Source organism: Falco naumanni, chromosome 1, assembly GCF_017639655.2.
Source record: "Falco naumanni isolate bFalNau1 chromosome 1, bFalNau1.pat, whole genome shotgun sequence".
NCBI classification, from domain to species: Eukaryota; Metazoa; Chordata; class Aves; order Falconiformes; family Falconidae; genus Falco; species Falco naumanni.
Window position 1 is genome coordinate 22,976,346 of NC_054054.1, and position 22,207 is coordinate 22,998,552.

At 38.6% G+C, this 22,207-nt stretch overlaps 1 protein-coding gene across 50 annotated transcripts in view; it reads right to left on the reverse strand.

Annotated features, from left to right (window-relative positions):
- Positions 1 to 22,207, reverse strand: part of ANK2 (ankyrin 2) — a 355,697-nt gene that overhangs the window by 145,817 nt on the left and 187,673 nt on the right. For all 50 annotated transcript variants that reach the window (XM_040584986.1, XM_040584977.1, XM_040585216.1 and 47 more), the window contains one exon: positions 11,750 to 11,851. In XM_040584986.1, coding sequence (XP_040440920.1) covers positions 11,750 to 11,851 — 102 coding nt within the window. The remainder of the gene's footprint in view (positions 1 to 11,749; positions 11,852 to 22,207) is intronic.

Below are 22,207 nucleotides of genomic sequence, written 5' to 3' on the forward strand. Positions count from 1 at the left end.
AAAGCAAAGGAACTGAAGGACAGCTACATTTACAAGCTGCCAAAAGGAGCAGAATACCCTTATGCAGCCTGGTAGTTAGGAAACGTTAATGACAAATGTGGTTTCAAGTCCTATTGTGCATGTAAAGCAGCAGTAACCAGATCTCTTTTTTTTTTTTTTCCCCAGGGCTGGGGACGCTTACTACTGTTGTCCAGAGCCCAGGGATGGCAGTAGTAGTACCATGCCCTGGATCAAGGAAAAATTCTTGGCCAAAATTATGTGGTGAGGCTGACCATAATCATCAAGATGAAGAACACTGTACATGTCAGTGAACTTTCTGCAGGCTGAAAACATTGCAGAAAGCTCTAATCTTCCTTGTTTTTCAATCTCAGCTGAGTATTAAATAACCATAATTACTACCTACAGTCATTGAAAGCTTTGAAATAGTATTTTGTGGGGAAACACACAGAGCATTCTTCTCCTTGTCTGAGAACAGAAACCTGTTTTCATACCTCATCTCACAGATTCAGTTGACACCTTCTGTGACAGTATGAACGGTAACTTTGACTTCTTACAGTTCTATGCAGCTGATGTATTGCTATGGCGTGTTATTAACCTTTCTTATTCTTTGTGTGCAGACTGAAGTCCACACACCGCAGAGAAACTGCAATATTGCATGGCCCACATGAACTATGTGCATACGCGTCCCTCTGAATTTCAAAAGGTGAGGGCAAGCTTCTTTTTTAGTTTACCACATGCCAAAGTACAGACAAAGCAAGGCTTGTCCCAGTGCTTATTCCATAGGAACCTGTTAAAATACCCGTGTCCCTACCTCTAGGCACATATATAGTCCATGTTAAGCAGCTGAAAGCTAATGTTGCATAATTATGCAAGTTTCTTTGCAACATGTGACTTTTTTATTAATTAAAACATAAGCAAAATGAAGACGTGAGGTTCAGTAAAAAGGCTACAGAAAGAAACTATAGCCTGGATACAGTTGCTGCTGTGCACATTCAAAGTCTGTACTTCCTTAAATACGGTAAGCTGGGGCAAGCAGCAGCAGAAGCAAGCGCTGCACTTTAAATGCTGAGGGCCAGCACAACTGAAGCCTTAAAGCAAGCTTTGTTCCTCTATCGTCAGACCCAATGTTGTAATTATTTCCCAACCCACATAGCTGATCCCTGCTACTTATGATGACGGAAGCTCAGATTTAATCAACGCAACTCCTCCGTTCCTGTCAACTGGATTCTTGTATTTTAGAACAACAAAGGTTTCTGACACTTCCCTTTTTCTCTCCCATGCCTACCAAAAAGTTTGCAGGGGGATGAAATGAGTTGTCTGCTAAGCAAAACTGTACAGCATAGGCACTGCTCCTCCCCACAAAGCACATGCATACCATAACTACTTTTCTTTTAGAGGCTCATTTGTAATTCTGACTCTCATAACAGAACATAATACTAAGCCCTCCAAGCTTGGTTCTTCAAGTGCTTCCCTGCAGAGCCCTATTCCCTCAGTTCTTTTTCTCCTCTACCGCTGAGCTAGAGGAGTCAACATTTTTTACCCCCTAGAGAGGTACATGCACACATCCCACCACTGCTCACAGCTCTATTTGTAGTGTCACCTTCTGTATTTTCATCACACCAGAAAAGCCCACGGATTTCTTGTACATCACAGAAATCACCAACCTCTTCTAAGTCAATTGAAAGTCAGGCATTTTTTTCCCCCATAAGACTGGCACTAAGTCTTACTGCTCTTGTCTGAAAATCACCCGAGGAAGTCCGTGCTACTCCTGCCTTTGTGTTCAGTTGCCTCATGGAGTGATCCTCATGGAATGGAAGTTTTTCAGCTGCTGCCCAGTTTGGTGTCAATCATGCTTGTGCCATTTACCCCTGCTGGGACATCACCCAGATCGCTGTTACATCCAACAGCAATAATGGCTTATACTATTCCTGCCTAACCCTGTCATGCCAAAGCAAAGTGACCCCACAGAAAGGCAACTTCTGGGCAGAGCATCAGATCAGTCTGTTCAAAGAACATTTTGAATCAGTGAAGGCAGTACTGCTACCAGAAGTGTTTCTGCTTCTCCTGTCCTCTCCTCTGCTTTCTTCCACCCCCAGCCACCCTTCTGCAGATCAGGTCCCTCAAGGGCTCGGTGTGAGGCTGCACACATGTCTCTGCCAGTGCAGGAGATGGCACAGCATGGAAGCATGACCACCAAGCCAGGGCAAGACCAGCACCACTGCTTCTGTAGTGGTATCGACTTCTTACAAAGCCAAAATACAGCCCCAGTGGTTGTCCCAGCATTACTGCAGCTTCACTGGCAAAGCACACACCAAAGCTGCAATCTGGGCACTGGGGGAGCTTTTACATCCTCCCCTCCAGGCTCAACTGTGACAGGTATAGACAATAACCTGGTAGTCCTAGAAAGCTTTACTCACCTTCTGCTGGTGAGACTTAGAAGTATAAAGAATGTAAAACTGTACAGATGGGGGAAAGAAAGTGTTTGAAGGAAGTGGGGGAAAATTCTTTATAGAAGTGAACATTTGCTTGCGCTACTTCAGTATATAACGGTCTTGGCACTAAAGAAAACAACTTTTGTTAAATATGATTCTTAACTCCCTAAAGTTTACTTCTGTTTGAAGGTATTCATTAAGTATTCAATATCTTTAAGAACATTAGGAAGCAAGAACATATATTAACTAAATTAACCCTCTTCTTTCCTTTATGCTAAGAGTCGTACCCCTTATAACTCCCATCAACTCTGATGGAAGTCAGGATGCAACATTTCCCAGGAAGATCTGCCAACATTTGAGTTTCTAATTACTCTTGCCTATGCCACAGAAGGTTAGAATGGCATTTAAGCAGCTTAGAGAAAAAATATCATCACAGTCAACGAAAATAAAACAATACAGAAAAATCTTTTTAATGTTCCAACGTTCTCTTGAAGCATGAAATGCAATGCACTTTTATGAAGTTCCTTCCACTGATGCTGTGTTTACAGGCTCATATATATATATACACACACACTAACAGGTCATTTGCAAAGCATTAATTACAAACACAATGAAAATTAAAAAGCTATTGTGACCAGCCCTGCATGGTCCTGCTAACTCCTTCACATGTTTTGCCCAAGTTAGGAAGTCATCTGTGCTCACCAGTGGAGGCTGAGACTAAAAAGCAATATCATAGTCTTTGTTAAAAGTCAAATACTACTCTACATCTCTTTAATAGATGTCAGTCTAAGGTTGCTGCAAAGTCTCTCCTCTGAATAATATCTCCTGGGGAAGTAAAAAGTGCATCAGTTAACCCTCTTTTCAAGGATTTGGGAAAGGGCACATTAGAGAGCTGGGCACAGCCTTCTCAGGTCTGAGGGTTTGTTGAAGCTCTTCCCAAAAATATCACAAAGTAATAAATTGGATGGCTGGAAAAAAGAAAAATCATTTCAGATAATGAAAATTCTCCTTTTATATTGCTTTATAGCCTATGAATTCATGGAAATGAATTAACCTACTCGGTGACATGAACATGTGATGGTGTGGACCTCATTATAACTACAGTGCTACTTCAGTCTATAGTTAGCTCTACTGGGGGTGTTAGCTGCTTTCCCTTTGGACTAAACGTGGGAGTAATTAACAGCTGGTGCTCTGTCCCACTGTAATTGAGGCAATAATAAAGACACCAATCAAACTAAAAGGAAGCCAACAGAACGAGAGCAAAAGCCAAACAGGTATAGGTTTTACAGAGCTCTAGAGCTGGAGGCCCCCCAAAGCCACCTAATATTTGACTCCTGTTCTGTTCAAGTATCAGACTTCACAGACATTCCTTGTGAATACAGAAGACTTCTTCAAAACAAATGCCAAAATCCATCAGATTTTTCCTTCCAGGAAAGTAAATCTATCATCATGAAAAGTGACAAGACTCCAAAGACAAGATGGGGAACTGTTACTTGATGTTGCCTTTCGGATTACCAATTCTGTTTCAAAACACAGCAGACAGCTGACAAACCCTTAGACTTGTCAGATTTTTGGGTCTAGCCTCTGTGAGAACTATGGGTTGCACAAATGCATACTGTAAAATTAAAGTTCATTTTACTAATCAACATTTTGAGCATTGATTCAGAAGTTGTTTTTTTTTTTACTATGTTAACTAAAAATAGCAACCATGTCCTAAAATAACTACATTTGTGACAGAAGGAAAATAGCTTTAAAGGAATCTGAGATTTCCAATGGCTAGCAGTTTTCCATTGTATAAAATAATAGTAATTAGATCCTCTAAAGGGACTGTTTTTAAAACAGGGGAATTTTGTCCCCTGACATTTCTAACTGTCTCCAGAAGGTAGCATTCAACAAAGCATAATTAAGTAATAACTAATTATTAGCTACATAACTATATTAATAGCTGTGACTAATCCCTGTATCCAGTATATACAGAAACATTAAGTTCCACCAGATCTTGGAAACAGCTGAATTGGGGAAATACTTTGATTATCTATAAAGACAGATCTCTGAAAACTTAGGATCTGAGAAACAAACAGTAAAACTAAAGAAAGCATCTTGTGTTGTCTCTGTTCAGGAAAGCTTACCCTTAACATTATGTACTGTTTTCTGAGACAGTATCTAGTCTAAAAATATCATTACACTGAGAAAAAAAAACCCTGCATATACAAGGCTTCATTTTTGAAAGAGCATTCAGATATCTCACTCTTAAAATTAAAATACACCCTCTGTGTTTTGCACAGAATGTGTTAGCTTCTCCCCTTCGACAGCTGGAACACAGCCATGTAGACATCCCATTCAAGCCCTTTGGAGGAGGAGGTGACGTAGCACCTGCCAGGGCTTATTCACTATTCCCTAACCTCTAGAAGAGGAGTCTGCTCCCACTCCTAATAAAATCTACAATACACCAGTGATGCTTCATCAATAGAAGCTGAGGGTCTTAGTTATCATGAAGCTTTGCGGGCAATTTTATATGGTACCGGAATCAAAGTTTACTAGAAGCTGAAGTGCCTGTTTGTGTACTTCTCAGTGTGCAAGGGATGGTGAAGACTAAGCAATCAGGCTCGCTAGTCCTGATGATGTAGGGTGCAGTTCATTCTTTGTACTTGGGGGTACCCAAAGGGTCATCTATGTCATCAGGGAAAACGGTTAGCCAGTGCACAGGGAGACATTTTTCCTGGCTACCAGGGCTGAGACAATCCACATTAGAAATTATATTCATAGATCTGAAGGGGGTTATTTGAGCATTTTTTGGTTTGTACTATTTGTCAAGAGCTCAAAACACTTCACACAGTCCAGAAAATTCCTGAGTTAACTCAACCCAGACGTCAGGTAAAATTACTTAATTAAATCATGTTAATATGGGACTTTTCCATTTTGCACACTAGTCAAACACTTTTTCTAGCCTAATATATTCAGGTGTAAGTCCAGTTTGACCTTAACCACAGTGCAAACCCACAGATCCTGAAAGTTGCTAGTGTTGCCACCTAACATCCAGGAATGCTTTACTGATTTCAGGCCACTAAGAAATTCCACAGCATCTATTCTGATGTTTGCATTCATCTGGCTCCGCTTTCACCTCTACAGTGCAAGAGAGGCTTTGCCAGCCACCTGCCAATGGGAAGCACTTTCTGTAGAAAATAAACCTGCAGCAATCCTAATCATATTACTCTCACAGCAAGCAAGAGAAGATGAACACTGGAAAAAAAATACTTGTAATGTTTCCAGGTAATAATCACATTAACTGTGCTCTGTTCTAGGGTTGATCCTTTTTGTTAATATTGGTGCTTATAATCAAGACATAAAATTCACTGGATCTATTTGAATATAAGAACTTGAGTCTACGTTTATTCGCTCCTAACTGAGGAACTTTATGTTTGCCAGGTTGTATTCCATTTAACTCTGCAAGCTTTTTGTTGACAGTAGGTCTTTTAATGGAAACTGTCTTCTAGACAGTAAGACAAGATTCTTTCTGTATGTTTTCAATAAGCAGCACAAGGAAAGCCCGAGTTCTTATCCTGCTCATCATTAGATTCCTTGGCACAGAAAACACAACTGCTCTCACTTCTGTATCCTAACTTCCATTTGACACATGCCTACTTTAATCATCTGCAGCTTTTCTTCAGCAGGGAAGGTAACATCTCAAAATACTTTAGATTATTTCATTTCTTATTCTTCCATCTACTCTTTTCCAAAAATAAACAGTGGCCACAATTGTGGGGGGTTTAATGAGTTTTGACTTTTTTCCAGTCTGAATGTCAGCCTGTAATTATTAAAAAAGGAGCAAAGAATTTTATGGAGGCTTTCTTGGTGATATAGAAAACATTTCGTTAGTATAAAGCTCCAGTTCAGGAAAACAGCCTTCTTCAGATTAGCACTTAGTTGCATGCTTAAATTAAATTAATTAGGACTTAAATGTAGTTTTTAAAAGACCAACACGTAGCTGATTTTCCACAGAATTAAAGACCTGGAGGTCTCGAGAACACCAGGAAACTTTGAGAACCTGTCCCTCTCACCCCAGATTCCTATGTCAGGGCTGCCTCTGCGCATCTGTGCCCTTGCCCCCAAGCAGCACAACTCAGCACAGCCTCGGCACCCCACACCACGCACCCCTCCCGCCTGCAGCCTTTGCCTGGTCCCATGCAGTGCATCATGTCCCAAAGACACAGAGCGTGCGTGTTTGTTTTCTCTGGGTGAAAGTTCCTGAAATAAAATGAATGCTGTACCACAGACTATTAAAGAGGGATTTTGTAAAACACATTTTTTTAGCATAATGCCACAAGTAAGTTGTGCACAATGTGACTCACAGCCTGAGACAAGGCTTACAGGATCAAGGTTGGCTCGAATGTATTGAGGGGACTATGAGGAGCACCAGCATGCCCAGCACAGGCTTTCCCTGCAGCGTGAGGAGAGCAGTGCCTGAACTGGGCATCCCCTGCACTGCTCCCTAGTCTCACTTCAGAGAAAACCAGCTGTTTTAGGCCAGAAGGAGCCTGCGAGCCAACTAATACATACATAGTGTGGGTGATTAGGGAACAAGGACTCAGGAGTGGAACTAGGGAGGCAAGTCATCTAAGAGCATAGGCACACTCATGATGTTCCCAAATGTAACCAAAGGGCAGGAGTTTTAATTGTTACGTGCAGGGATATGGGAGTATACCAAGGGACACCACACCGATCACACCTTTCACTAATAACTGTTATTCACAAAACTCTTGCTCAAGACATGTCAAAGTCAATGCATGTCAGGAGCAGCATGTTCACAGTCTTCTTCTCCACTCCCAAACTTTCCCTGATTCTCTGCATCTTTTTTCCAGGAATTCTTCCTCTTTACAGCTCTTCCACTGTTGGAAGTGGAACAGAATAAACTGTGCTGCCAACAAGCTGAACCTGACACTATAGTAGCCTATGAAGGTGAACAGTCTTTGAAGTTTCAATTTAGATGGTGCACTGAAATTTTTAGCCTATCTCATGATGCATGAGTTACAAAACCGAGCTTATGAGACACTGGTATTGAATGATTTACTGATTTTCATGTCATTTTGATTAAATCTGGCTAAGATTTAGGGGAAAGTTGGACACCATACAGCCTGAGCTTTCAAGTCCCCCTTCACAGAAATGCCACCAATTTCACCAGCATGTCAAGATATCTTTCAGGTCTGATGCAGACACTTGCATATTTATTTTAAGTCACAGTTACAGTCCAATTAAATTTGATTATATTAGTCAAATAAGCGGTGCAAATGTAGGTCCCTCGGCTATGAAACAAAAGTAATTGGATTTATGTGACAGACTTACAAAAGAGCCAAGCTAAAGCATTCTATCACATCACAGCCATATCCATGGTGAAACTTTAACAGTGTATTTTTACAGCAGTAACAACTTTCCTGAAAGAGGAGGCAGTATGTTAAGCAGCAAATTTAAGTACCTTTTTTTAACAATATGTAAAACAATTTATGTTATAGATAAGATTGACCAGTCATAAGAGGATATTTAAGTTTACAGTTTTCCGAAACACAGTAAAAAACCACGTCTACTCTCTAACCATCTGAGGGAAATCAGAATTGCATTGCTAATGCAAGTGAGCTACAAGATTTTGATCTGCTTGGACACAAGTTAGCTAGTCAGCTAAAGATACCACCCACTGAACGTTTACTTACCGGCTGAGATCTCACCAAAATAGCAAGGGAAACCTCAGACTTCCGCCATCTCAGGTCACAGGGGATCAGCTGCTTTGTGTGGGATGGCCAAGGAAAATCAATTGGCTGGCCACACTGCATTCGGTGTGATAAAGTAGCGCATGATATTACTATAAAGTCCAGGCTGCCCAGTGCTCTTTCTGCTGTGTGAGTGCACATTCTAAATTGGATTTCATCTTGCTCTTGGTGAAACAATTACCTCTACAGTTCCAGAAACTGTTCCTAAGGGAGGAGACCGACACTATGGAGTGCTAAACCTCCTCCTGCTTCCTTTTCACTTCAAAAGGAAGAAGTGTTTTAGAACCCACTGAAGATACATGAAGTCATACACTAACTAAACAGTTGCAAAAAATTCCTTCTGAAATTCTGTGAAGGCCAAGAAAGGATTTGGGCAACCAACAGACCAAGGAAGTCTTCATTAGACCTGAACCACTGACGTCAAAGATGCACCAGAAATGCAAAAGAGACTGGTTAAAATAGCACAAAGCTATTTCTTATAATAATAGGTTCAGGGTATACCTCAAGTAAGCCAAAGGAAGATGATGTATAAATACTTCCTTGGAAAAATTAATTCCAACTCTTTCTGCCTCAAAGTAAGCCCCTTACAGGTTTCTGAATGAATTTACTAATAATTTTCATACAAGCAGCTTCCAGATATCAAAGAAGAAAACAAAATTTTCATTTATTCGCTGAGATTTCAGAACTATAGTAACTGCAACCCATATTCCAGAGACTGAGGAATTTGCCATCAGCAGCCCTGGGAGGCCACCATTCCAGAGCATACTGCCCAGCGAGTTTGTTAAAATTCTTTCAGAAAAATGAAGACTTACAATTTTGTGTGGGATTATTGCTCTTGCCACCAAAGAAAACCCATGCTTTTGTAGCATTTCTTTGCTATCAAAGAAATCCATGGCTTCTAGAGCCCATTTTCATATCAGAGGAGGAAACAACTCAAGCTTTCAGTCTGATGACTCTCAAGCTCTCAGTCTGATGCCTGACTTGGAGAATGTGTACCTTTCACCTTAGTAGTTAAAAAAAAAAGTATTAGGGATGCTGCTTCAACAGCCTTTTCCCTTCTAGTTGCCCCCGAGATCAATTTATCAGCTATCACAGCTTAATGGAGTCATAATATAGCTCCCTTACTAACTCCAAAGACAAATACAGCTTTATTTCCTAAATATTTTACCTATTTATAACAGGCATATGCACAGCAACTAGCAGCTCAGCTCCTGGACACAATTTACATTAGAAGCCACAACTGTGTCTCAGGACACAGTAATGAAAATTTTGATTATTTCTGATCTTATTCTAACTAATGATCGGAACAGATAAGACAATATGGGTGCTTTCTTAACACAAAACCTAAAATACTATTTTTACTTTGTTTTTCTCCACTATCCAGTACTAATAGGTTCCATCCCTACATACTTCCCAAAGGAGAGTGCAGCTCCAAATGTCTTATACCTGAAATGTGCTCTGCCAAAATAGGAATATTTTTGATAAAATCAAAATGTAAAAGTAACATGAATGACAGGAGAGAAGATTAGATTCACAGTGGAATTATCTTTCTTTTCTTCCATAAAGCTTATATTTATATATATATATATATACACACTTTCCATCATTTTCCTGTCTTTATGTTATTTAGAGGATACTTTTCACCACAAAATAGATAAAAATTGAAAAACCTAATTTTAATATTGCATACAAGCAAATAATATTTCAATTCCAAGATCTGTTTACTAAAATACTAACTGAATGATCTGAATAACAAAGCATTAATACAATCCACAGATAATGTGCAAATTTACCTATTTATTTCACTAACATCTGATCTCTGTGGTATGAATTAATTGCTATCTCATTCCCTCAGCATTCACATTAATTTAATGAGCAAGTCAAGTAATAACAGGCACTGAAAACTAAGCATAAAACTAAAACCTCAGATTACATTTCTTTATTTTGGAGAAACTTGTATCAACATATTGCAAATACAGCCAGGATAATTTCTTTAAGAATAGTTAAAAGTTTGTTACAAATTTAGACCTGTAATTTATTTAAGTTATTGCTGTTACTATCGTATAGATAAGCGTGCGCCCTGGAACAGAACTCTTACTCTAGATATAACAAAAAACCCAGATGCTAAATAGTGTTCCCATGCTACAGAGCTTAAACCTAATGCACTGAATATGAAAAAAATGATGTTTACAAGAGACTTCTTTAGGTGACTGAAAAAAGTTTTGCAATTCAGTTTTGGAATCTACTCAAACACTATTGCATTCACCTTTGCAAATCATTGCATGAAGAACAGTTAGTCTCTATCAGTTCCACTTTTCTCATTCATTCAAGCACACCTCACTTTAAAATATCAAGCGATGTCTTCACATGCAAGATAATGATACCATTTTTCATGCATGGCTTTCAACTTCTTCCTTGGCTTCGCCAAGGATGCCAGTCCACACTGTGCTTCAGACAAATGTTTGCAACAAGGAATTGGAACTTTTTAAACTAACCCCTACACCTGTGAAGCTGCTAGAAAAGAGGTCTTCAAAATAGCTTAAAAAAAAAAAAAAAAAAAAAAACCAAAACCTGACAAGTTTCCACTTGCCGTGGAATATATTAATCACAGTTATCTCACTGCCATCCTGTGCTCCTCTGTCAAGTTGTTGTAATGCCTGTTGCTCCTCACCTCCTGTTTGTGATGCATGTTCTTTGGAGGAAGGCATAGCTTTCATTAAAATGAGCAACCCCCATTACATGGGCATGCCTTATTACAGTGGGTAAATGGATACAATAAACAAAGAGCAATAACTAACAGAGGGAAAAAATATGAGTGCTGGCATAGTCCCGCTTCTCCAGACAAAGAAAAGAATGAGAGACTCTCAGGATGGGCAAGAAGACTGGGTAACGGGTGGGCCTCAGCTTCCCAAGCCTCCTGGCCAAGACAGCTCAGCCTCACCCCACCACAGCAACACACACCCAAGCAGACGGGAGTGGGGTGGGTTTTTCTGAACACAGATGCCTCTGGGCATCCAGACTGTAACTGTCTACAAGGAAACCAATGAGAATTTACCAAGAATTTTCAGCTTCATATCCTGGCATACTTCATCACAGCATTTACCTGTGTCCAAAGAATACTACATCATAACTTCCTCAACTAGAACTCTTTTTTTCCCCCCTGCAACTTCAGTATTCTGAACAATACAACTGCATTTAATGCTCACTGTTTCCATTAGAACTGGAACTTCACAACAGCAAGTCCATTAGCATTAGACTACCAAAGCGTACCTTAAGTTTTGATTATAGGTACTTCATTAACATATATCTATACCTGGAGAACATTGGCAAGAAAGAGAAGCTCAGAAAGTCTTGCACAAAGCTTTACTAAAAGCAGCACAGCTTTATAGGCATTATCAAGCTCCCTGTAGAAAGATACCACTGAGGAATAAGACTGAAGACATCACTTGAGGTGAATCAAAATACCTGGATGAAGTAATCTAGCCTGAAAAAACTAGTTTTTGAGGAGGATGTTCTTGTAACTCACTCTTGCAAACTTCTGTCCTTCAAATATCTTACCTGATTACATGTGTTAATGTCTATTCCACTTTTCAGGTATTCCACTACTTTGTCCAGATTGCCAGCTCTAGCAGCTCGGAGAAAGCTTGCATTGCTGTCGGACTGTAAAAGATAAGAAGAAAAAAATCTCTGGTTAGCTCCTGCTTAAAAGAGAGCGCAACTTCATCACTGGTGAAAGGTTTCTGCATTTTATGCTGCAGGAGAGTAAAACTGTGAAGAAAACCGACTTTCCATTATATCTGTGTTAATTAGCATACAGATACTTAAACAAGGCAATACTGGCACAAAAGAATGCACACCTGTCAGAGAGAGCAAAACAGAGCAATAATTGCTGAAGTTCAAAAATGAGCAAGAACCAAAGGGGGGGGGGGGGGGGGGGGGGGGGAACCACAAACACAAACCAACAGAAATCATAGCAACTGATATTAGCAACAAGAAAAAAAAAATAAATGCATTAACTTGCTAGCCATAGTTTTCTGGGGTTTTTATATACAAACACGTATATGCTCAAAACTCTGGAAAATAATGGACCAATCCTATTATTGGCTATGCTACTTAAAAGAACATATACTTGCTTTGGATTTGTACTTCGCATAAAAAGTTACGTGACTACAGTGCATATTCATGCACACATACTGGTGAAAAAACAACATCCAAGAGCAAGAAAGTCCTGTGGCTATGTCTTATCTCCTGTGACACAGAAGTGGGGTGTGTTAGAGGGAAAAAAAATAGAAAATAAAAAGTCCTACAAAACCAGGCAGCACTGCAAGCGTAGCTAACCATAGAACAAAGCGGATGAAGTACTCAAGCCTGAGTAGCTAAATCCAGGATAATGTTGTAAACATGCCCACTCCTGAACTGCCTGCATTCATACATTCACATTTAAAGCCCCATTAGCATTTATAGGTTAAAAAAAGTTAAATCATGTTTTTGTTTTTCATCTAGGTTGTGGGATGTGCTGTTAAGCAAGGGAGCGTGAAATGTGTCAGCCCTCCTGCCTTTATCTAAGATTAAAACATGAAATTACACAGGCTATTTGAAACCAGCATATACTTTGATGCTCACCCACATATGAACCTACACACAGGTAAATTGACTACTAATGCAACCGCAGAGATCAGAAATAAAACAAAGGCATACAACAGAAGTAATGATTAAACAGAACAAGAATTTTCAAATGCACACAGAGACAGTAAAATTTTTCACACTTAAAATATATAAATAGAGGAATGAGCTTCAAAAAGCAGATAAATAACCATGAAAGCCTGTTTTGTGGGGATGTGATTAGATCGGTACAGGAGAGCACGCACACCATTGGACTAGTACTCGGAGTTCCTGTGAAACACCTCCAACTGAGCGTGTTTCTCATCTAATTTCACTTCCCTCCCTAATTTCACCTTCAGAAACACCGGCTGAAAAACATTCTTTCACATCATGAAAATATCCTAAAAGCCTCCTACTTTCAACATATTAATACTGATCAACAAAGAAATTTACTTCAGTCACCCGATCCATTTCGATGCGTTTATTTCAGTCACCCTACTTATCACGCTGTACTAACTCACTTCACAATCCCCGATTCCAACCTATTTTAATCTGCAACAGATGGATGTCATCAAAATGATTCTTCTTACAACTGCGCTACATGCCAAGACAAAAATATTTCCTTTTAAATTCCTTTGCAAACTTAAGCACATATTCCACATCTTTTACTGCTAAGAAAACAGACCCCCTTTCTAAACCCGCAGCAGGGTGAAGGGAAAGGTAGGGCAGGAATTCACGTTGACAGAACCCTTTTCCAGCTTCAGGCTTCAGTCAGGCAGGCATTTGGATGAGGCTTGATGCAGAAGCAGATTCTGACAGGTACATGAAAGAGATGCCTTTTTCAGATGGAAGGATAGCTATTAGCACTGCACCCTCTCCTGTGATGCGTACATGCACATAAAGACACAAAATGATACTTTAATGTTTACATGTCCTTGAAAAATCAACTGTCTTGGTGGCAAAATCCAAGAATAAATATTTGAGCATGAGGGGTAAATTAAAACGCCTGAAATTAATGGGAAAAGCATCTTTGGCCTCAACAGGCAACATGTTTTATGGGTTTTGCCTTTTTTTCATGCTCTACTACTTCTACAATAATTTGCCATGTCAAAGCTGCAAACATCTATTTTTATACTTGTAAAAGATTAAGTGAGAATAGTACAACAAATGAACATCTACAACTTTGGTTTTATGAGGGATGAATCAATCATCACTTGTTCTTTCAAGCAGAGTAGCAGACTAACAATGTTAAAGTCTCAATTACTGCTGAAAGCTCAGGTTGAAGCTAAGACCATAGGAATACATTCCATTTGTTGCTGGCTAAGAAGATGCAAACAGTGCTTTCAAAACAGGTTCTCATTTCCTTGATTCATACTTTCATTATATCAAAATTAAATTACTGCAATGCACATCATTTCTAGACACATTACATACACCTGAATATCAATCACAATGCAAAATATGAACTTCTTGCCTCTGTGAGGAGTTATTATGAATTAAGTCTTCATCGTTAACTCCTGGTACAGGCATTTTTATTGCAGTGTCTCTTACTGTGTGTATTCTCACTTAACAGTGCTTGACTGTGAAGAGAAGAAAAACAAAACTGCTGAAGTCCCAGTGAAACACGACGAGATATTGGTGCTTCATTTGGGTGCCTCTGAAAATCCTAGTCTACATGATCTTTGCTTTTTTACACATTTTTTCACTGCAACATGGACTGATCTCGTATTAGATGAATGAGACTGTACCTATCTCCTCATAGTCTGGCCTCTCCTATTTCAAAATAGATTCTCACAGACTTGCATGAAGTTCTCATTTATGTCCAACTAGAACACACAAATAAAAGACCTGAAGCAACAATTCAGCTGAATTTGTATACAAATTCACATACAAATACCAGTGAGTGCTTCCATGAAATACTCAAAAGATTCAGCACTGTGTTTTAAAGCTTAGAAGTCCTAAAAGTCAGGAGTACTGTGATCTGTATTTTCTTTCCTGGTTTGTCAACTCTAATTTTTTGTACCTCGTTAGTAGTTTGTCCTTTGCCCCATTCTTCTAATGTCTTTAAAACACCCTTTTGTCAGTACTACTGTCTCAGCAATTTACTCACTTCAGCATATTATGAATTCAAATCCACTTTAACAAAATCATCTCAGTAGTCAGTAGCAGCAGTTTTCTTACCACACTACGAAACGATGATTTTTTTACCTGTGGGCTTTTCCAATTGATTCAGTAATCCCATGAAATATGTTGTTTGCTTTCATGTAGATTTTTAGTTGAATTCAGGACACGTTTCAGTGGCACAAAAGCTGGCATATTGGTCTTTGCTAGTTTGCGGACTGGTGAAGACAAACTGTCAACATGCTGTCATTTGAAGATACTTTCTTTACAAGAAAGAAGATAAAAACACAGAGCCAGAGTCCTTTGCACCATATGATACGTATCACGTCATCTCTTCCTATGCACACACCCTGAGGCTGCGTTTGCAGTGTGGTTTTTTAGGAGTTTTACATATGTACACAGACCGCACTCAAAAGCAAGCACCCTACCAATACAGAAAATAAAGGCTTACAAGAGAATATGGCTCCAGCAGCTACCAGCACCCACGTGAACATGAGAACATGAGAGGCTTCCAATCTGGGAAACTCAAGTGTCGTGACGACATGTTAATTTGCAAAGTCTCAGCTGGCATCTCTACATGTCACCCACTGTTCAGGTCAGTCAGAATTAAGAATCTCTTTGACTACATGTGGCCACTAAGGCTGGGCAATCTAATATGTTATAAACCCACTATTAGAATAAGATGTGAAGAACTGAAGAATATATAGCTGATATTTTATAGTATGGGACAAAGGCACCATCTGTGGACATAACAAGCTTTTTCTAATGCACTACTCCAAGATATCCAAACTGCTCTATGAAAAATGCACCACCAACAGTAGTTAACATTTGACGGCTCCCTAGAGAATTTTTCTTTTCACTACAATCATGATTGAATCTAGACTATGTACTTGCAGTTCTACAGATACCAAATATTGATGAAAGAAAAGGACAACAGTCACTGTAAAAAAAAACCCAAAACTATACCCAACTTCCAATACATCTGCAGTGAGAGTACTACAAGTCCTTGATAAGTACTTTTTTAAAAAACTGTTTGCAATGCAATTCTAATAGGTGCTATAGATTTGTGAGGACTATTTTGTGTTCTTGAATTTCATAAAAAGCTCCTATCTTTTAACTTAACTTTTCTTTATTAACTTTTGACTGAGGATAGGCAATTTCAGCCAGAAATCAGAATTTTCAGAGCACTATAAACAACTGAACTACAATGTGAAAAACATCACTATAAGCTTAAGTACATTCACAGCAGAATGTAAACATGTTCTTTGTAAGTACACAGTTGTCAGACACTGCATAAGAAAAATAAGAAATTATGAAGTGAATATATGATTACTTTTTTAAAATGACTGAGAGGCTGTGGATCCAACTTCCTTTCTGCTAATTGCAATGTCAGAATTTTGCCTGAATTTGAAACATATAGCTCAGGGAATCCCAGTACTTAGAGCACACATGGAAATTAGTATTTTATTCAAATAGTCTAAATCCTTCCCTTCTGGATGCTCTGTCCTCGCCTGTGGTTGCCTTTCTTGTCTCATAGCATACCGCACCACTTAGTGCACATAGCACACACCTGTTTCTCAAAGGCAGTTTAGAGAGCTGTGCAAAAATAAATTGTAAAATCATATGCTATACCAAACCCATAGGAATTTCTCCACATATTCCAATTTGCTAGTGAAAACTAACTTCATGCTTAAGAAGGAAAGATTGAGGGAGTAGGAGGCTTCAGTTTTCAAAAGGCAGCTCTCATATTAACAACATCCAAAACATCCAAATACTTGCTTCAAATGATGGCTATAGCAAAATTATCCCCGCATGCTGGCTTTGGTTCCCCCCCCCCCCCTCCAGATAAGGTGAATGACCCCAGCCAGCCCATCATCACAAATATCTCTATGGGACAACAGAGTCTAGCAAAAAGGCCTGCTGAACAATTCTCATCTGTTAAATACAGTTTATTAATTGAATGACAGGAAAAACAGAATTCAAAACTGATGTGTGACAACCAAATGGTAGTTTTACACTTTAATGTAACGTTTTTGGTTTGTATGTATATGAAAGTGTGCCCCTGAACACTGACAACCCTGTTAGGCTTACCTTTCAAGCATCGACTCTGGCACATAGTGCTTTGATCATATGGAGAAAATGTATTTAGCTATAACTTTTGTAAAGACCAGCCCTGATCAGCAAGCGAGCAAAACCTGCTATGAACTTGCACGCTTTATATAAATCAAGACATTCAAACCATTAACAGTTATAAAAACTTCCATGTTAAATCGAACTCTGTAGTGTTGTTGCGTGTGAGATCAGCATGAAGACAGAATTTGTCAGTAGGCAGTGTTCGGGGTTCTCTGACAGCGTTAATGCCAATTACAAACTTCAGAGCTGTGGGGCAGTGTTTGTTCAACAGCTGTTTCTATAATTAGTAAAATGCTGATGGCTTGTTAACTCTTCTTCATTAAAAAGCTCTCAATTGACTGGTGGCTCATCATGTTGATATATTCAGGTAATGCCTGGAGCTGAGAATTCAGCTCACCGCAGAAGGAAAGTTGCATGACCTGAACTCTGGATTTCATGGCTTCTTGATATTATTCAGTACTTAAAAAGATGCAGGTATGTAAACACTTTCCATTAATTTTTTATTATGCCACACTTACTAGTAGCATGTCAATTTATGATCCTACCCTTGAGAAAACCACTAAATTTTGTCCCAATTGGCTTGGTTATTCTCTGATTTCAGAAACCATCTGTTCAAACCAGCCATCATTTAATTGGGTGCAACTCTAAAAGCGGCGCAGATGAGGTGTTACCATTACCCAACTCATTTGTCACATACGTATTTTTTGCCAGTGTGGTAGCTTTTTCCATACCAGCATTCAAATGTAAAAGATAGGACTTCAAAAGGAATGCTTTTTCCTTGCAGAACAGTTTCTGTAAAACTTGCCAGAAAGTAAGTTTTTCAGTGGCTCATACTTTACCTTCTGTACCCTAAATTACTGCTTTATTGAGCCAGAAGTGCTGCTGATCTCCAAAGGGCATCGCACCAGAACAATGGTGATATTGTGAACTGCAAGCCTAAGATGCAGCTATGACTGCAAGAAGGCAAAAGATTTTTAATTTAAATAAAAAATAAAAATTTGAAACTACCACAGCTGAGTCTCAGCCTGTGGTTCTGATATGAATGCCAGAATGTGAACTAAATCTTGCACTTGCAATGGCACAGGCTCAGTAATCCAATGCCGGTAAATGAGTTAAATGAGATAATAACAGCTGTAATGGAAACATATTTTCCCAGCCTTTAATGAAATAACATCCATCTTCTGAAAGAAAAGAAATACAACAGTGCTTTACTTTCAAAGCCCCTTCCTTTGCTTATAAAAACACATGTTTTCCTCCCACTAATTTACTGGAAGACATGAAAGAAGACAAATTAAATCACAGATCTTAAAGAAATTTCACTATCAAAATTCCAGGATGAACAACATGCCAAATTTTCTTATTTCAACTTCAGAAAAGTATTTTTATCACACAGCTTTTCCCATTCAAGCACGTTTAGGCATTTCAGATTAATTCATCCTGCTATGTACCTTTGGTTGTACAGAATGTGTAATAAACAGTTGAATTATAAAGCCCACAATTCTAAAATAGCAGCCTTAACTAAACAAGCACCTCTTTCTCACCATCTCATCCAGGAAAAAGACACAACTGACCTTAGAATAAATTAACATTTTTTTAAGAAATGAGAAGCTGAATCACAGGAACTGTTAAGTGTGAAGGGGAAGACAAGGTTTCAGAGACAAGAGATCGCTAGCAAGTTAAATATTCTCTACCAAGACGTGGCTAATAGCACATAGCAATTAATTACTTTCATCTCAGGAGTCTGTCTCTCTAGGTTGATGATGATGGTTATAAATCAGAAAAATAAAAATATTCTTTCAAGTACATACTATGCACCTGAATTATTTAAGGCGCTTTGTGTATTTAAGCCAATTAATCATAGAATGTCACAAAGGAGACTGAGAAGTTGGCACCTCTTTTACCAGCACTGAGCTGGAACTGTGGCTGGAGTTGCCCTCATCATAGTGTTGCACAGAGTATGGACACAGGCCCACACTTGGCATAAAGACTCTTGCTACTTACAACAACAAGTGCTGGGTAACAAGACGACAGTGAAACAGCTACAGGAAAAGAAAAAGCTTTTGGGCTATAGACTGCATATGACCCAGGTTTAAAACATTTGGTGATTTCAAATCAAAACTAGCTCGTACATATTTAAAGACAGAAAATTATTGTCTGCCACAGAAACCTGTGACAGAGTTGACTGGATTCAAGAGTGACCCCTTCACTATGTTCTGTGTGCCTCGCAATGGGTATCTACTATGGGATGTGTAGGAGCCAAAACTATACAGTGCCAAAGCAGGTGGGAAGACTAATGTTGTTTGTATTTATTATACATATGAGTAGAAGCTTTCCTACAGTAGACAAAGAGGCTGCATCCCAGAAGAGATACAGTGTGTAATAATATTCAAGATTTGGAGTGTCCCTGAGAAATGCATTTCATTGGTATGACTGGAGATGGAAAGAGCCATTGCAAAAAAGAGTCCAATGAAATAAAACTAGGTTGAGGCATGCATTATGATTCATGCATGTTATAAAATAACAAATGTATTATAATTCCAACGTATTTTTAATAAATATTTTTGTTGAATTGTTGAGTTGAAATACTTCTTCCAGTGATTTTAATATTTGCATATGACGGTTTTGTAGTAGTTTGGTATCTTATTACAAAGACTGTTCTCCGAAAGCTGCATTTGGTATTTAGAAAGTTCCTTATTGCTGTTACACTATCCCAACAAACATGGATTTTTGAGAAACATAAGGAGGAGAAAACTTATGCCTCGCTATGCAGCTTTATCTGAATACCAGTTCCTGCTACTAGACTGCTCCAGACAGACACAACTGAAAGTTATTACATGTTTATGGACCCTTCTAATTTTTACTAATGCAAAACCCAAGCTTCAGCTAGCTTCTATCTTATGATATCGATGGGAAAATTCCCAATTATTTGCACAGGATTACTTTCATTTTATACCGGTTGTTATATTTCAACACCTTTCACTCTTTTGCCAGCTCCTCTTTGAAATTCCAGAGCTTGCAGGATACCAGCCATCCAGCCACTCTTTTCTTTCCACTGGAATGTACAAATGCCTAATGAGTTTTGCTGTGTTTTTAACCAGGAGGAGAATAAAGGGCTACATTTGGCAAAACATTTCAAAATACGCTTAATTTTTACCACATCTTTAGGTCCAATTGATCTCAAATTAAAACAGATTTAAGCTATGTGCTAAAGGACGGATTTAAATACATGATTAACTGTGTTCCTGAGATTGGGCCAATATTAGCAAATACAGCAACAGCAAAAGAGTAAGATAAAATTAATGTAAAATCAACCCCAATTTGAGCCAAGAAGCAAATGTCTTCTATAAACCCTTTATGATGCTTAGCAGCCACAGACATCTGTAGGAGTCCTCCCACTATGTTCATTAATTTGACATACTGGACACACTGCCAACTGACTTTTACTGTGTCAATGAAGGATTTGTGAGAACCAAGGCAAAACTGCATAGTTTTCCATGAAGAATAGAATAAAAAAATTTTGCCCAGCTGCATATTCCTTCCAAATACAGTATCTGAAAAGATAGAAGGTATTTTAATCCATACTGATTTTAAAATTTAAAGTAACATCAGTAATACGGTTCTAATCCAAAACAGCACTTTGGTACTAGCTGAACTTCAGGCATGTGAAATCCCTGCTGTCCCACTGAGCTATCTGTGTTCTCAAAATCAAATATTTCAGTGTAAGTCCAGTTTTGGAAAGAATGGGTGCAAGCCTGAATTATACTCATCACTATGAAGCCAAAAAATAGAATCTCAAAAGTGCCTGGAAAACATAGCCTGGATTAAAAAAAAAGAAAAAAAAAACAAACAAACAAACAAAAAAAACAAAAAAACACAAACAAACAAACAACTGAAAACCAACAAACCAAATCCCAAAGGTTTTGGGTTTAAAGAATGAAAGCTTTTACCACTGTCTAAGTAATCCTACAAACTAGAAAAATTGTCATGTCTTTTACCAAGGCTTTTAAGCTACTCTAAAAATAGAAATGGGTAATTCTGTTGTTTAATGGGAATATTTCCTGTACTGGAATTTGAGTGAAAGTATCATTTAGTCATTTCCTGAAACAACAAGGGTTCAGGATATGTTCAAAATAACCACAGGGTCAGTCTTAGTTTTTCTACGCAACACACACATTTACTGAAGTCACTTAAATAATTATATGGAACCAAGATTTCCACTAAAGGAACTGAATAATATTAAAGGAAGGAAAAATACTGAGGATCATTGGGATACCGTATACTGAGATTTTGAGGTGTTAGGAACAACTTTAGAACTTGGCAGGCACTTAAATGGTTTCCATGGCAAGTTTCCATTACTAATGATGTTCCTAAATAGAGAGGTAATAATGCTGGAACACCTCTAGGAAGAATTAGGATGCCATTCCAAGCATATCTAGCAGAATAATAACTAGGCTTAGCAAAAATGTAGCCTGTAAGTGAAGTTTATGACAGACTGTTGACAGATGATTCTATCACTCTCATTAATTTTTCAGCCCTTTCCATCCCTTGTCTTGTGGTTAAAGGGACATCTTCTAGTAAGTGCACTAACACCACCAGTGCCAATGAATCAAACAGCTTTACTTACCTAAACACCATTAACCGGTTGCCCATTGATTCAAATTTACTGGTACCATAAGCAGAAAAAAAATTACTTCATGTTTGAGATGGACTAAAACAGGTAAACAAAATGCAGCAGTTTCTAATTTAATGCCAGTTCTGCCAATACGACTCATCATAAAGACCTTATTTGCACAGAAAGGTAAAATGGATACCAAAGTAGTAAGTTAAGAATTTTTAACTCTGTCCATTACTGAAAGAAACCAGGTTTCATTTAGGAGGTTTTTTTGTGGGTTGGTGGTGGGGTTTTTTAGGATGCATGCAAATAGCATCATACTCAGCACATATAATTTCCTTATCTCTCCACATTAATTTATCCCAAATCAGCTGAGGAGTTACACTTCAAGAATATCTAAACCCACACCAAACCCTCCTCTTCACCAACCATGACATCAGCTGTTTGTATATTGGCCATGGTATTAAGCACTCATCATCTCCCCTTGATCTCCAGCTGAACACTACCTGTGAAACCTCCTGTAATCCTGGGACTAAATTTCAAACAAT